The sequence below is a fragment of the Centruroides vittatus genome, unplaced genomic scaffold (genome assembly GCF_030686945.1).
Source record: "Centruroides vittatus isolate TY-2023 unplaced genomic scaffold, ASM3068694v2 contig_1159, whole genome shotgun sequence".
NCBI lineage: Eukaryota > Metazoa > Arthropoda > Arachnida > Scorpiones > Buthidae > Centruroides > Centruroides vittatus.
In genome coordinates, this window is record NW_027120745.1 from 1,744,900 (window position 1) to 1,761,293 (window position 16,394).

The 16,394-nt window shown below is 28.4% G+C and overlaps 2 protein-coding genes across 3 annotated transcripts in view; both read right to left on the reverse strand.

Annotated features, from left to right (window-relative positions):
* Window positions 1–16,394, reverse strand: part of LOC136980625 (3-hydroxyacyl-CoA dehydrogenase type-2-like) — a 268,457-nt gene that overhangs the window by 61,172 nt on the left and 190,891 nt on the right. The gene's annotated exons all lie outside the window — the stretch shown is intronic.
* Window positions 1,411–16,394, reverse strand: part of shf (shifted) — a 29,777-nt gene continuing 14,793 nt past the window's right edge. The window contains exons 5-10 of one of the 2 annotated variants that reach the window (XM_067276752.1): window positions 15,613–15,717; window positions 15,440–15,535; window positions 15,276–15,371; window positions 12,643–12,768; window positions 12,415–12,504; window positions 1,411–1,789 (exon numbers count right to left, since the gene is read on the reverse strand). In XM_067276752.1, coding sequence (XP_067132853.1) covers window positions 1,749–1,789; window positions 12,415–12,504; window positions 12,643–12,768; window positions 15,276–15,371; window positions 15,440–15,535; window positions 15,613–15,717 — 554 coding nt within the window. In that variant the 3' untranslated portion in view covers window positions 1,411–1,748. The remainder of the gene's footprint in view (window positions 1,790–12,414; window positions 12,505–12,642; window positions 12,769–15,275; window positions 15,372–15,439; window positions 15,536–15,612; window positions 15,718–16,394) is intronic. The other variant, XM_067276758.1, reaches the window with a different exon arrangement.

The following is a 16,394-nucleotide window of genomic DNA, read 5'->3' on the forward strand; positions in this document are numbered from 1 at the left end:
GCGCAATCATTTTTTTAATCTCTTGCGACACAACGCATACAAGCCCGTAGGCGGTTATTTGTTCTACATTGATATTTCGTTACGTTCTGACTAGAAACCTAATACGGTTTTCATATTTAAGCTAAAAACCCGCATTTAAAACATTTGCATACAACGCTGTAAATATTTCGATAAAGAAACTTGCAGAAAATCATTCGCATTTCTTTTTCGCTAATAAATTAACCGACAAAATCGGTAGCGGGTAAAAAGGGCGTCACCCTACGTATCGGCTTTACCACACGTCTGACTTCGATCCATCCAAACCACACGCGTTCTAATATTAAAATTGAGCCAACAAACTTGTTAAAAATTAACATATTATGTAAAATTGGCATTTCGTCCGTATTATTTCCACTCGGGCGTATATTTACCTTTTTCAGATAAGAGTTATTTCGTCGCCACGGGCTTTAAACGTGATTTAAATATACGTGTTTTTAGTAGTCTTATAACTGGGATTACGCGTAAGAAAATAAGTACTCACCCCATTTTGGCAGATGTATTAAAATTTCCGAACGCGGTTGACGAACTTGAAGCTACTAACTTCCCTCCCGAACGGAACAAAGGACGATAAGAACTGAACAGTAGGGATCAATACCAGACAGCACCGACTAGGCTGCTTCTACACTAAATCCACCAATGCTATTGTTGTAACAACCTTGGCCTTCAGACGTGGCACAGCACATTTTCACTCTTCCTCTGCCGTGTGCTGATAAAAATGCGCCTACCGCGTGTCGACTTCTCGTTTTTTAGCGACATTTAACACACCCATCCTTCCTAGCTAGTCGTAGCCTAGAAAATGTTTCCAAATGCCTTTATCCCTCTCCCCACTCTCACCATTTTGTTGAGAATGTGCATTCTTGCTAGTTTTTTCATTGCATATTTGGGTCGACAACCTACTTTTAAATATATTTTTAGACAAGTTCGCTAAACTAATTCTTGTGGTTTAGTGTAAATAAATAAAACGTTGACCGTTTACGCGCTTAATATTGTTATCTAATCAATATTAGCAGTCGTGCTCTATCAGTCAGATTAATAAATGCTATCTACGCCGGTAACGTCGGAAGCATCTGCTAAATGTTAAATTTTTACTTAATGCTGTTATATAAATATTTAACTTGTAAATTTTTCGTTTTGCGCCTCTAAATCGAATTGAGTTTTAAAGGTAAATGTAACTTTCTGGCATAATAATTTGTTATGTAAAAGGGAAACTTTGTTGAGTTTAAAAGTTTGCCAATAAAAATAATAAACACAAAATTAAATAAATTATAAGCAAAAAAAAACAAAAGGTTTTTATTAAACTGTACAGATTTTCCACAGATTCTTTTTAAAAATTTTTGTTGCTCATCAAAAAATTGAATAATAGTCCAAGAATAATGTTAAAATCTTTAACAATTCTTTTAATTTTAAATTTTAGAATAATCATTTATACAACAACTTTATAGCAGCAAATATATCTGTCAATCTATATAATTCACAGTTGCACATATTTGCAATATACATATATATTTTTATATATAAAACTAAAAACAATATTGTTCATATTTTAGAAGTTATCACAAATTGCAGTTGGTCAAAATGCACTCGGGAGGATGCAAATGGCACGCCCGTCGTCGGAAACGGGGAGCGATTGCTTGTTCTGTTGCATTCCGAGGACGGCGACGGTTTGATCGAATAGGAACAATCTCTAAAAGCGGCCGCGCCTCGGAAGATCAGAGATATAATTTCCTCTGACGTCGTCTCCTCGGCTTACCTGTAATTTTAATAACCGTAATTTAGAACCGGTATTTCAAACGAATCAAATATATGAAATGTTCGACAAAACAAGTCATAAAGTATGTTAGTACTACAAACATACATTTTTTAAACACCAGAGAGGTAATGAAAATCATACATGCCGATATTTTAAAATGTATGTTTATGTACGTATATAAGATTTATAAATAAAAACATTATTATACGGTAGACCCCCGTAACACGGTAGATACGTTCCGTGTTGTACGAGTCGCTTAAATACGTGAGCCGATCGCAGCTCGTGTGCCGGGCTGCGATTGGCTCGTGTATTTAAGTGACTCGTACGACACGGATTCGTATAACGCGAAACGTGTCTACCGTGTTATAGGGGGGTCTACTGTACCATCTGATGAAAAGCTTTAAAATATTTCCAACAAATATAATTGCAAATCGTATATCATAGATGCAAAAAATATAAGATAATAGACACCTGCATGTAATGAATTTAGTGCAGTAGACCTGTACATTTATAAATAATATTAGAATCTATCTAAAATTTAATTAAATTGATAATTAATTTAACCTTTTTATTCGTGTTTTTTTACATTCAATTTAACAAATTATTATACTTTAATCGTGAATAAACATTTGTTTTTGAGTTTATGACATAAATGATTTGTTTTAATCAATGAAAATGTTTTACAATAAAGTATTTTGCAAAGTATTTTGACAATAAATACTTTACAAATAAACTGAAATGAGATATTTTTAAATATTTGAATTTATTTAAGATAAATAAATTACCGTATATACGCGTAAAATACTTAATCATTTGGTGCATTTTTATATATTTCCAATCTTGAGATTTCTTCTAGTAAAAAATGTAACGTTTGCCAGGATAGTGACCAACAGTTTTTGCACTGTTAGAAACTTATCATCCAAAAAATACGATGAATAGCTTACTAAAAAATCTATAAACTTGGTTCATTCAATATTACAAGTAGTGAAACGTTATAAAATTGAAGGATATCCTTCGCGGGCGTATAAAATTTAGCCAATGTTTATCGTGCTAGTTTATAATATAGAAAACTAATAAAATATGATTAGTTTGCCTTAGAAAAATTATAACCTAATCTTAAATAATATATATTTAATATGTTTATCTTGGTCAATAGAGCATTTGCATATCAAAATAATATAAATAAATATTTTCTTAAATCTTTAAGATGAATAAAACCGTCGAACACTGGTAGTTAGTTGCAGGTTTGTCCTCACCAGTGGAGTGTTTTTGGTTTTCTTCTTGTGTCTAACACCTAAATAGGGGCCAGTTTCCTAAAGAAAGTCTTCCTAAGAGTCGCTCCGTTTGTCGGATCACGAGCGTCACGTCTTAGTCCGTTAATTTAATCTGAATCTTAAATATTTAGATATTTTTAGACGAATACCGATTCGTCGTTACGTTATAATTTGTCAAATTCTCGTTACTTCGGAGGATCGAACGTATCGAGTTTGATAACCTTAAAATTGTCCGTGACTTTTATAATTCGAGACTAAAAATAAATGAGGTTTTGTGATTTTAAATAAAAAGTTAATAATAAAAATAGATTTATTTTAATATGTATTTTGTCTCAACAGTGTTTGATCTTTAGAATATTGCATAAATCTTGATGATGATCCATCAAGAGAAATTTATAAAAATAATCAATAAGAATATGGCATAAAACTAGAATGGCAATGAACTGACAACACTGCATGTATAATTCATCATAAAATAATAATAAATTGACACATCATATATCTTTAATTTAATCACGAAAGTAATATCTAAAATTAAAACTCTCTTCGATTTAAATATTTTTTATCAGTAATTCCCTGTTGATTAAATTGTTTTGTTTATTACATCAGTATTTACTTGCATTAAGAGTTTTTAGACTATTAATGTTGATTATATCATTTTTTAATGAACGATTACACTAAAATTATCATTTATATATGCATATATATATATATATATATAATGTATTACTTTTAGAATTTTTATAAACATAACTATAAATAAAAATTATTAAATTAAATAATTAAAATACTAAAATTTATCCTTAAAAAATCTTTTATAATATTTAAGTGTATCGATTTAACTTCATTAGTATAGTATATTTAAGATATAAATGCATAATAATGGAAATTTTATAAGACGCAATTCAGTTATGAATGAGTAATTATGAAAGTTTTGTATATAAAAAAACTCCTTTTATCATAATATACAGTATTAGTAATTAATCTAAACTGTAAGTATTAAAACTTGAATGACAGATAACCACTTGAATCTGGTCTTCGATATGCAGTAATACGTATTGTATCAAAGACCAGATTTGTATTGTCCACACTGAATAATGGAATAATTAAGCTTTTACATGTTTGAAACAATTACAAAATAAAAATTTGAAAGGATGTATATGTAATTACTGAGCTAAAATCAATTTCAATCATTGGAAATGGTTTATGATTGTTTTTAACTTTTTTTAAAATCATCATTGTATATTTTCTGTTGCTACTCTATCGTTAATGACTTCCAACTTAGATCTAATCAATGGATACATTCCAATAAGCATCAAACGGTGCATCGACGACCCATTGAAATGTGTTCCAATATTCACCGACGAGTTTGCCGGTGCAGCAACCATTGAATATTGAATTTGTCGGGTTGTGGATATGATGAGCTCTGATGAAATAATATGGCCACCTCTGTTATTATACTACTAACACCATTTTTACTGCTCATCTATATTAATCCAAAGTTATTTTGTCAAAATAAATCTGCAAATGCCAACGTAGCACTGTTTGCTTCTGCCGTTTTGTTTGCCAGATCTTCAGTAAAAGCTTATTAGACTGTTCACTGGTGCATTGGTTGTGCTGAAACTGATGCATACTGGAATGTATCCAATGATTTATTTCCTTCAATTAACATACAAAACAGAAACAAAATAAAATAATAAAAATGGATCATATTCAACAACCTGTATTTAAGGTAAAAATTTTGTTCATTTTATTCAAAATAATTAAGAATTTCTATTTTATTTAATCTTTCATTTGTTGTTAATGATTCATATTTTTTAAAGACTGTACTCTTTTTGTATATTACTATAGAATTACATCACACTTTGTATGCGCTTCTATTACAGAAATGCCTACAAAATACAATGTAACTTTGATATAAAGAAAAATGTATTATTATAGTATTTAAACCAAAAAGAGGTTTGCTAATCTCCTTTAAATACATAAATAATTATCCATCGTTTTTATTTATTATTCTAATTATTACTTAAATATATGTAATAACGTAATTTAAACAGGCTATTTTAATTTTTAGGATTTTACATCAAGCTGAAATATATATATATAAATACAATATTATGTTTATATCTTAATAAATTGATTTTACTTATTAGTATACATAATATTTGAATATTCTATAATAATTTCCCTCATTAATTATTATTATTATTGATATTGATATTAGGAGGTTTTATGATACATTGATACTCAGAACAAATGCCATCTCTCTATTTCCTGGATCTTAGATCCATACAAAATAAAAAGGGCTATTCTATTTTGTGCACACACCCTACTCTCTTCTAGTAAATATTACGGTTTGTCTGTCTTTTTATAATGGTTTTAATTTATATAAATTTCAATCTAATTTTTTTTATCTGTCCTATAAGACGACTCTGGATTTTCGGGGCCATTTTTTATGGTTCAACTATCGTCTTATCCGCCGAGATATACGGTAATTTAATTATTAGTGTTAGTAAAGTAGTGAGTAAGTAGTTAGTAGTAGTCTAGTAGTTAGTTATTATTATCACAATCATGAATCACATACATTCATATCATCACATATCTAAGATACTGATACTCATTAATTTAATTAACTATTTAACTAACTAGGTAGTCTCAGTTTCTCACTAATTTTCACAATAAAGTTGCCTAGCCTTGCCCACTAACCACTTATAGAATAAAAGTTAAAAACTCTTACTTAATAGAATTAGAGTAGAAGTTATAAAATATTAGTCTTGTCTTGAATAAAGTATTTCAAAGGATTAAATAAAATTAAATCAATCACTTCTGTTATTTTTTTGACTTTTCTGGAAGTAGGATCTCGAGAAACAAATAGTATTGATGGTGTTGTCTCCTAACCTACTTATTAATGAATTGCATATATATCCCGCTGCGGAGAAGGCCCTTTCTGCCTCTATGCTAGTTGGTTTCGGGGTCATCAAATAATCATAAATCGTTCTGTCACGTGATTCTTTGATGTCACAACCGACCGTAAATTAGAATTATGCACCAGGACTAGGAGAGAAGTTACTTATTTTATTTAGCGCTAAGACACTTTATTTAGCGAGAGCGGAAAGTCAACTGGCAATTAGATCAGCAGAGGTAAAAGGGCGGGCGGTGCGGTATAGAGAAGGGGTGTAGCACGTCCCACACTGAACGGCAACATCACTCTTGCTGCCGAGCGATAGCGCACGTAGCAAAGCAGCAATGTTGACAACATAGACTTTTGCACCATTATTTAGAAAGTTAATTGAGTATTTGCGGATCCGCAGCACTGGATCCAGCAATTGCAATCACTATTACCAGTACAACCAGGGTTGTTCTTTGTGAATGTGCTGCCCTCAGACCAGTTTTCTTATGATGCCTAATACAACAATTATTGCTGCCTCACACTGTCAGAATTTCACCTGTCAAAAGATCAGCCTAATCTCTGAAATAAACAAACATTTATAACTAAAAATAATCAATAAGAAAAAAAATTCATAAAAATTATCAATTTTTTCCTTTAAAATTTTAACATTTTGCTATCTTTTCAATTGCTGATCTAAAGCAATGCATGAGTTTCTTGAGTGCTAGAGATGGCCATGTGTAAACTTTAAAGACCAATCTTTTTTGTATGTATATGATCCAGCAATGAAAACTTGCAGAAAAGAAAATTTCAAACAGTCTGTATTCTAAAATTAAAACAATTTTTGAACACAAAACACAAGTATCAATATTTACATAAAAGAAATATTACTGAAATTTATAAAATTTTATTAAAATAAAGATCATTTCTGCTAATGATATACAGGGAAGGTGTGCAAAAGTAGGTATACAGTTGAGAATCTGAGAAATACAAATGTTTGGTGTTCATTATTATTATTTTTATTATCTTTTATTAGTTTGTATTCCTTATTTGTGATTTAATTTGTACATAAAAATGTTTTTCTTCCTATTTTCTCCCTGTATGTTTTTTTCCCATAACAACAACTGTATACCTACTTTTACACCCCCCATGTAACACTATAGTATGGCTTGCAATATTTTACGAAAACATTTTTTATTCCAGCTTGTTTAGGGCATTATCATTTCAAATTAAATTAAAAGCAATAAAATCAATTTAACTAAGATTTCAAATTAGAAATGAATTTGGCACTAGAGTGAGATGTATCTTTTAATAAAAATAAAGAGTGAACATTCATTTTATATTTACTCTTATATAGATAATTATTTGGCTATTAGTTTTGGACTTATCACACCATGCTCTTTAGGAAACTTGACTTGAGCTTTTCAGGCTGCAATTTAAAAAAATTGTAGACCTATAAATTCCCACTGTTGTCCATCCATCTGTCTTTCCTTAATCTTAGAACAGAGTTAGATAGATGAAAGAAAAGACCAGATATGGAAACCTTAGGGACAGAAAGCCCCCAATTAACTGTATAAGAACTTTTGATGCAAACCAGATGCTATTTCAATTCAAAAATTTTCCCCTGTAAGGTATTAGGTAGATGACTGGCAGGACTCTATTCTTGTTAAAGGAAAAGTATGATGTACAGGGGCAAGCCACTACTAATTTGAGGTGGAGAGCACATATTTTGAATTAAATACATTAAAAATTTCAGTCTGGCATTCGGACAACCTCACAATAAATAATTGCTCATTTCTCTTTATATTTTTTAATAAATTTCAACTCTAATATGTACACTTTGGGTTTTGTCCCCTCTTCAGTTGGCATTGTAATAGTTACTTTTACTTTTTAAGAAATACAGTGGTAAGTATTACAATTTATGTAAAAAATTTTTAATATATCTTTTAATAAATTTATAAATTTTTAATTTATAAACATAAATTTTTTACATAAATTGTTACCCAAAATGTACATATTGGAGTTGGAATTTATTTAAAAAAATATAAAGAGAAGAAAAGCCCAAGTCAAGTTTACTGAAAAATATGGTGTGATAAGTCCAAAACTAATAACAAAATAAGTAACTGTAAGAATAAAATATAAAGAAAAAGGGACAAGAAGCTATAATAATAAATATTCATTTTTATGTTACTAACACTCGTGGCTTAGAATAAATTAGAAACATAAAATTAAAATATTCTATTAATAATAGTTAAGTAACTTACATGTAATATCTAATTTTTTTTTTTGAATCTCACAAATCTGATATAATTTACTACATGAAATTTTGGATTAGTTTTATCATCACAATTAAATGTAACTGAAAATACTGTTTGTCTAGTAAATTTCATAAACATAAAAACTCAAAATGCTTTAACTAAAGTATAAAATTGAAAAATAAAAATATGTAAGAAGTATTTTCAAGACCTGTCAAATTATTTCTCTTTCAGAAACATCTATAAAATATTTTAAAATGAAGTTCATTCCTACAGAAGCAACCGTACAGATAAAAAGAACATTAGAAATTTTTGTTGTTATTATAAACTGTTATTACATTAGCATTAAAACAACTTGAGTCAAAGAAACTAAGTGCTTGAATGTTTATGTATGTATTTTTTTTCATCTTTTTGATCCTACCCCATTACTTATCACTTGTAATTTATTTATTTATTTATACTTTATTTTATACATAATTAGGAATTGCCGGACAGCAGACGATATCCATCCTTCATTTAACAAAAACCCCAATTTTTGATTAAAAATTAACAAATAATTTTATTTGATCAAATTATTTATCTAATTTGATCAAATAAAAATTTTTTTGTAATATATCACATTTAATTTGTATTACTAAAAAGAAAATTCCAACTGTAATACCAACAACCTTCCAAACTGATTTGCTCATAAGGGACTGTAATAAAGCAGTTAAAAGATTCAATTATTATGCCTTTGTGTTCTTTATCCTAACTTAAATTTATCTTTGTATACTAGTACATTTATGTGTTTATTTTAATTTTTAATTATAATTGTAACAAAAAAACATTTTAATTGTTAATTGTAGAAAGTGCTTTTTGAATGCCTGCCGAGGAGGGACAAACAAGTCCGAAACACAAGCTTAAAGTGTATGTGTTCGGGTGAACTAAATAAAAAGTATTATTTCTGATCTGTAAGACTAAATATCTGCATCCATAATTTTCCAATATAATAAGTCCTGTTAATTGATAAATGTACTAGTATACAAAGATAAATTTCAGTTAAAAGATTATTTAATTTGTAATTTTATGAACTTACATTTATAATGTGTATGCACTTTATCTTGAAAATGAATAAAATGCAAGAAAATTTTACAATTGTTAAGAATTTAGAGAATTAAACAAACTCTCTAAATCCTTAATTGTATAATTTGCTTGCATTTTATTCATAATGTACAAAAACAGCAATTCTTTATAAGCTTAATTTCCTGATCTTTATACACAGAGTATTCCATCAATAATCACTATCAGAATTATCCAAAAAAATTAGTTTATTATGATAATTAATGAATATGGCAGTAATTGAAATTAAAATTATACTCTACTCCTAAATTTGCATTTCTATAGAAGTAATTATACTTTAAACGAGTTACTTCTAATAATCTATATAGATCTGCCATTTTTAAACTCATATAAATATAAAACTGATAAAAATGTGTATTTTTTGAAAATCATAATTTATTGAATGTGTTATGTGCCATCCTGATAATTAACATGATTATGGTTATTTTACTATTTTCAAGATTTATTGTTATCACCAAATGATAATTTGTTTTCCATTTTTCTCTCATGGAGTCTATAGAAATGAGGTTTTTCTTTTTTTTTATTTTTTATTTTTGCAGAAAATTCCAGGAACTTTTGCATCAACCCAATATCAAAGCTAAAAATATATACAAAATCATAGTACTTTAATACAAATAATAGCAGAGAATTACTGAATATATTGATCCTAGGGTTTAAATAGTATTAGTTAAACATCAGTAAACATTTAATAAAAAAATTACAACAGCTTACAAAAACCTGGAGCAAAAATCTCATGATTTTCAGAATTTTATTAAATACTAGGAAAACAATTGTCGAGATTTACAGATTAAAAAAGAATTAAATTTCTTTAGATAAAAAATTTAAAGTTAACATATTTAGTAATCACATGATATTGCACTACATATACAAATGTAGAAAGAATAGCATAGTGAAGAATATGCATTATATAGGCTTTATTTTAAAGAGAACTGATCCTATATTATCATTTAAAGTCAAAAAGTAGGATAATTGGGACAATTTCTTAAAAAGCAGATTATTTCCTATATTTTTACTAAAAAATAGCAAAAATAGAAAAAGTAGAATGAATATAAGGCCTGTTATAGTGATGTTCACATATCTATGAAAATGTTCAAAATTTAAGTATTTCTTGCAAATATGTAACAAGATAATAAAAGAGGGCCAGTTTATGGTATTGCCAAGTATATGACTTGTGGTGTCATCAAACCCTTTGTACTACTACTAGCAATTAAACTTTTGTTTGATTACTTGATAGAAAATGAGTTAGTTGCTTTTTAATGTTTACAAAATTTTAAAATCTTTTATATATAAATATTTTAAATACAAATATAGGTGTAAAATCCGGAATTTATATAGATAAAATTTTTAACTATTTTCTCTCCTATTGCTTAACGAATTTGTGAGAAAAAATATTCCGATGGGAAAATATACAATCCTCCTCAAAAACATTGTCAACATTCTCTTGTCCCCAAACATCCTAAAGTTCGTCTTGCATGATAAGTTTACATTTAACAATTTCATCACTTTATTTTGGTCTCGGGAACACCTTTAACCTCCACGTCTGCTACAATAACCTTTATCTCCAATAACAATTAGTCACATGATGTAGATTCCCAGGACAAATCTATAAAAGTCCGTTCCTCCTCCCTCAGGAGTCTCTCATCAACCACCAGCCCAACGACATCCAGGAACTTTAAGGGGAGTCTACCGAAACGCCGCATCTCCAAGCCTCGTATTACTAACAACAGTCCGTGTCTCAGTTGCAATTTTTATAACTGTGTGAACATAAAAAGAAGGACGAATTTCAAACCTCAGTAGAATCATCAAAGAGGTATGATGACAATTATGTAAACTCTTTCTCGTCCCCTGAGTGTATTAGAAAGCTAGAGAACCAAGATGGGAAATTCTCGACGTTAGAGTTTGTAAGCATCAATTTTGTTATCCAATAAATCTTTGTTTCATTGTTAAATGGTGTCATTTACTCTTATACGACCTACGCCTTACCGACAACCCCTCTCTCCTCCTCCACTCGACCTGACAAAAAGAATCCCGCTCCCTCAGGATCAAAAAACGTAACTCAGCCATCCTCTGACAAGCGGGAGGGTCTCACCAAGCTGTTGCTGACCAAAAGAGGTACGACCTTGTCCTACCTCCGGGCGGCTACTCGCAAATAGGTGCGTATGAGTAAAATCCATTATTGATGTTAATATAAATAATTACTTATTTAATATTTAATAATTAAGATTATAAAAGAGAATTAAATAATGTATAATAGAAAATAAATATAGAATAATACTACATTTTATATTGATTTTGGTGATACAGTTAACAATTGCAGATAAATGACAGAAATACTTGAAACTTATTGAGTATAAAACAACATTATATCTATTTCTATTTCCATATCTACAAATTAAAAAATTTCAATTTCATAAATAACTGAAATAAATGAATAATAAATAATGTACAGAAATTTTTACTGAAAAGAAAATATTAACTCTTGATAATCTAATTCAAATATTGGTAATTTCCATGTCACAGTTATATAATTTACTTATGTTTAAATTATTTTCTAATTTAAAAAACTAACTTAATATAAACTTCTAGATTTCAGGGATTAAAGATTGTTTCCTTTCTCTAAATAACAATATATCCTGAATAAGAATTTTGAGAATGGTTAAACAAAATTAAGGAATACAGTCAGAAATGCAAATGAATGTTTTTTTTCTCTCTGAATCAATTACATTAAAATTTTTTAAATATTTGTTTAATTGTAAAAAATGTTTTGATGAAAAGTCAGTATTTTTTTTTAATATAAGAATGATTGATTTTATTAAACGACTTCAATTTTTTTAAATATATTCAAATTAAACATATAAAAAGTATTTCTAAATACAATATTCTAATTCAAGTCCAAATATATGTGTATTTTTTAAAAATTTACATGAGCTGCTTTACTAAAAATATTTAACAAAATGAATTTCTTTTTTAATACAGAAAAATTTTATCTGAATAGTATTTTTTATGTCATCTTTAATTTGTTTTTAGATTATGTAGTTTGACACCATCACCTCATGCACTAAAATCCCATGGAATTTTTACGCAACTTACGTCTGTTACATTTCTTTCCATACCACCCCTTTTCACACAAACAACGTCTCTTCTTGCATACACCATGTATGCATTTCTTCTTACAGCTTTCTGCAACCAATATGATGAAGTAATTATTCTGTTACGATGTGCGAGTCTTATTGGTTTTTTTTAAAATATAACATTTATATAACTGAAATACTATATTAAACAGAATAGAAAAAAATTAATGAAGTAGAAACCCATTACCTTTTTTAGTCAAATTCTGTTGATCACTGATTCGTTCACATTGTGATCCAGAAAATCCTTTTCTACATCGACAACGATTAACTCCAACACATCTACTGTCATTTAGACAAGGTATAAGGCATTTACCTATTTTTTGAAAGAATCACACAGAATTAACAACATATAAATATTAAAAAATAGAGATAAATTTATTCATTAAAAACTAAATTAGCTGGGATAATAATGGAGAGAATTGTGTCCAGATAATCTAAAAACAATAGAATTTCCATTCACAGTACTGTCTTCATTTATTTTACAACATAAAGTTTTAACTAATATGACTAAAGAAACAAAAACTCACAATAACTTCAGCACTTTATAACTCCAGCAAAAAAGTTCTTTACTACTAATATTTCTGATCATATTTATATTTATATTTTATCCAGTTTGTTGTTATAAACATGTTTCTACATGAAAGCAAAACTAATACTGAAACTAAACAGGGATGAGAATATTATTATTCTTCTACAAAATTAATTCATAATGATTGCATTTTCTTATCTGCATTACTAATTATAATACCAAAAAAAACCTATAAATTTTTTATGATCCAGAATACTAAGATCCTAGTAGATGTGTATACTCAATTGATCAAACTGCAATTAATGAAGATTCTACTGCAGTGGACCTTCATTATAGCTGCTCACTGTACCACGCACTCGGTTATAGTGCAGGCGATGTTCACGACGCGATAAGCTCAAACACATTTATACAGGTCCGTGTGGCATTAGTGAGCAGCGCATTTTATTGTTACTGCGTATTGAGTTCCTGCATGTATTTTGAATAGTGTTTAATTATTGTATGCATGATGAGTAAAAGAAAAGCTTGACATTATTGCTAAAGTAAAGAGGTGAACCGCGTTACACTGCGCCGCTCGGTATAACGCGGTTCACCTTATAACACAGATGTTGTTTCCCGCCCAACATGCGCGTTATATCGGGGTTCCACTGATAAATTATTTATCACAATTTTTATATATACTATATAAAGCTTATTTTGTAAATGTCTCTGAAAACATTTTATATTGAAACTTTTAATAATTAATTGACAGATGTATATAAGATAGTATAGTCAGGAAATGGAAACCTTTTTCTGAAAGTGGGTCAAAATTGAATCTGAAATTTAGTAACTCTAAATTGCAGGTCAAATAGGTAAGTTAGAGAAGATGCCATGTTGGACAAGATGCTGTCTTGAATGATTCATGAGGTTGGGATAGTAGTGGGGCACTATCAGTCACTATGGTGTAAGTTCCTATCATTACGAATGCAATGCTTCAGTGTTTTACAAAACAAACTGGCTTTTTCTCTTACTTTGCAAACTGTTTCCATTTATATTAAACTGATGAATGTTTATTTAACATATGATTCATAAATATTAATGTAACAACCTTAACTCTTTAAACATTAAATTGGCCAAAATTGCCTTAATCTGCTTGAGACAAAATCAGTCGAAGGAGAAGTTGTTTGATTGGTTTTGCTATACAAATTCTCTTCATAGATTCAGGAGTAAAAACAATTTCATCTCCAGGTACAAAGAAAGAAGAAATTTTCTAAGCTCAAAGAGCTAATATTATCAGTAATGAAATGATTTGAGTAGTTCTAGAAAATAGCATTAAGGGAAGTATAATTAGAGCTGAACAATTTCCTGGTAGTTATGATTGTTTTTGTTTATTATAACCATCATCTTGTCAGGGTAAGATTCCATGATTTTTTTGTTTGGTAAGATGTGTGTGAAAATTTTTTTTAAATATGCTGTCCAGTAAAGCCAAAATAAATTCTACTCAAAAAGAAGAAAAACCTAATACTTTCTAAACATTCAATATGTACCTTGAAACTGTCTCACAGGTCACTGGTTTGCCATCACTAATACAGTCTAGTTCAAACTGGATTATCATCGTAAATAGTAATTAAATATTTTTTTCTATTCTAGCAAATATTTAAATACATAAGTAATGTTTTTGTGAATTATCAAATAGAACAGAATGCAAGAAGCAAGAAATATACTTTGTACATATGCAATTAATCCTTAAGAAAGATGAAATTAGAATCAAAAGTATTCATAAAATGTACCTAATTCTCCTTTACATTCCAAATAATTCATTTGATGCAGAAATGTACAAATACTTGTTATTCAAAGGGGCAGACGATAAAGAAATGCATTTGTTAACAATGCTTGAGAAGAACAAAGAAGGATAAGAATAACAGTTGGAACAGCATGATTTCCAGATTAACACAGCAAATCATATGAACTATATATGCATATCTAGCAAAAAAAGAGCTCAGCATTTAAGGAAATATATTCTTTAAGTGCTGAATTCTTTTTAAATTTGTGGAATTTTAATTATGATTACTATTGATATTTTATATGAGTCTCTATTTAAGCCATAAATAATATATAAATTCAAATGGCAGAAAAATTAATGATAAATACAAAAATGCAAGATTTGAATAAAACAGACTTTTACTAATAAGTGCAAATGAATAGTAATAAAAAATTTTTAAGATTGACTTCAAGATATTCCAGGAATTTAAATAACTAATGATTTTATTTTAAAAAATTAGATATTAATCAATTAATTATAAAAAAAATCTTACTGTATTCACATCTAGCTCCATAATAACCTCTGCGACAAGAACAAGTATCTTTTTGAATGCATTTTCCTCCATTAAGGCATTTTTCACGGCAGATACCTGAAAAATTAGTTTATATTAAACTAATTTTAGATACAGATATAAAAAAATTAATTTACAAGTGTTACCTCCTTCACAATGAGGTCCTTGATATCCATCAGCACAAGAACAGATTCCAGGAGATATACATGTTCCTCCATTCATACATTGTGGATAACAAAGAGCTGTACAGGAAACATTTATGAAATTTATTTAACTGTACTTTATTTTATGAATGCTTCAATCAAAATGTTTCTTATACCTGTACGACAATATTTTCCCATGTAACCTTTTGGACATTCACAAATTTTATGCTGATTACATCTCCCACCATTGGCACACTTTTTATCACATTCTGGATCTGGACCTAAAATTTTTCAAATACACTTATGCATTTTCATGAAAAATATAATATTCAAGAAAATCAAATCTACATATAAATCAGTTTTATAAAACTGTGGAAAAATCCAAAATTCTAGTGACAGTAGAGATTTTATGTCATATTGTTAATTTTTGCTTTATTATATTTATGAAATTAAGAAAGATATTGATATGGCTGCAAAAAATTTTATTTGGATCATAATTTACAAAAATAAGGAATTTCTAGATGATAATGAATTATTTAGAAAATACTTTGACAGATATTGATGATAATATAAAGCAGCCAAAAAGACTAAATAATGTATCTAATATAAATATAATTTATAAATTGACTGATTGATTCATAATATTGAAAAATAACAATTCAATTTATATAAATATGACAATTCTTGTTTTAAAAAATTAATTTAAAATAGTTTCTCATTCAACATGTTAAAATTACCTACAATTATCTCATTCAATATAATTATTTTACTGTTCTATTTAATATATACTGTGCTTACTTAAGAAGATATATAGAGGAAATCATTTTAAAAATATAGTAGTATATGCCAAATAATTTATTCAAAATATTTTTAGGACTGCAATTTGAAAAAATTGTAGACCTATAAATTCTCACTGTTGTCCATATGTTTTTTCATAATCTCGAAAATGGTTAAAGTT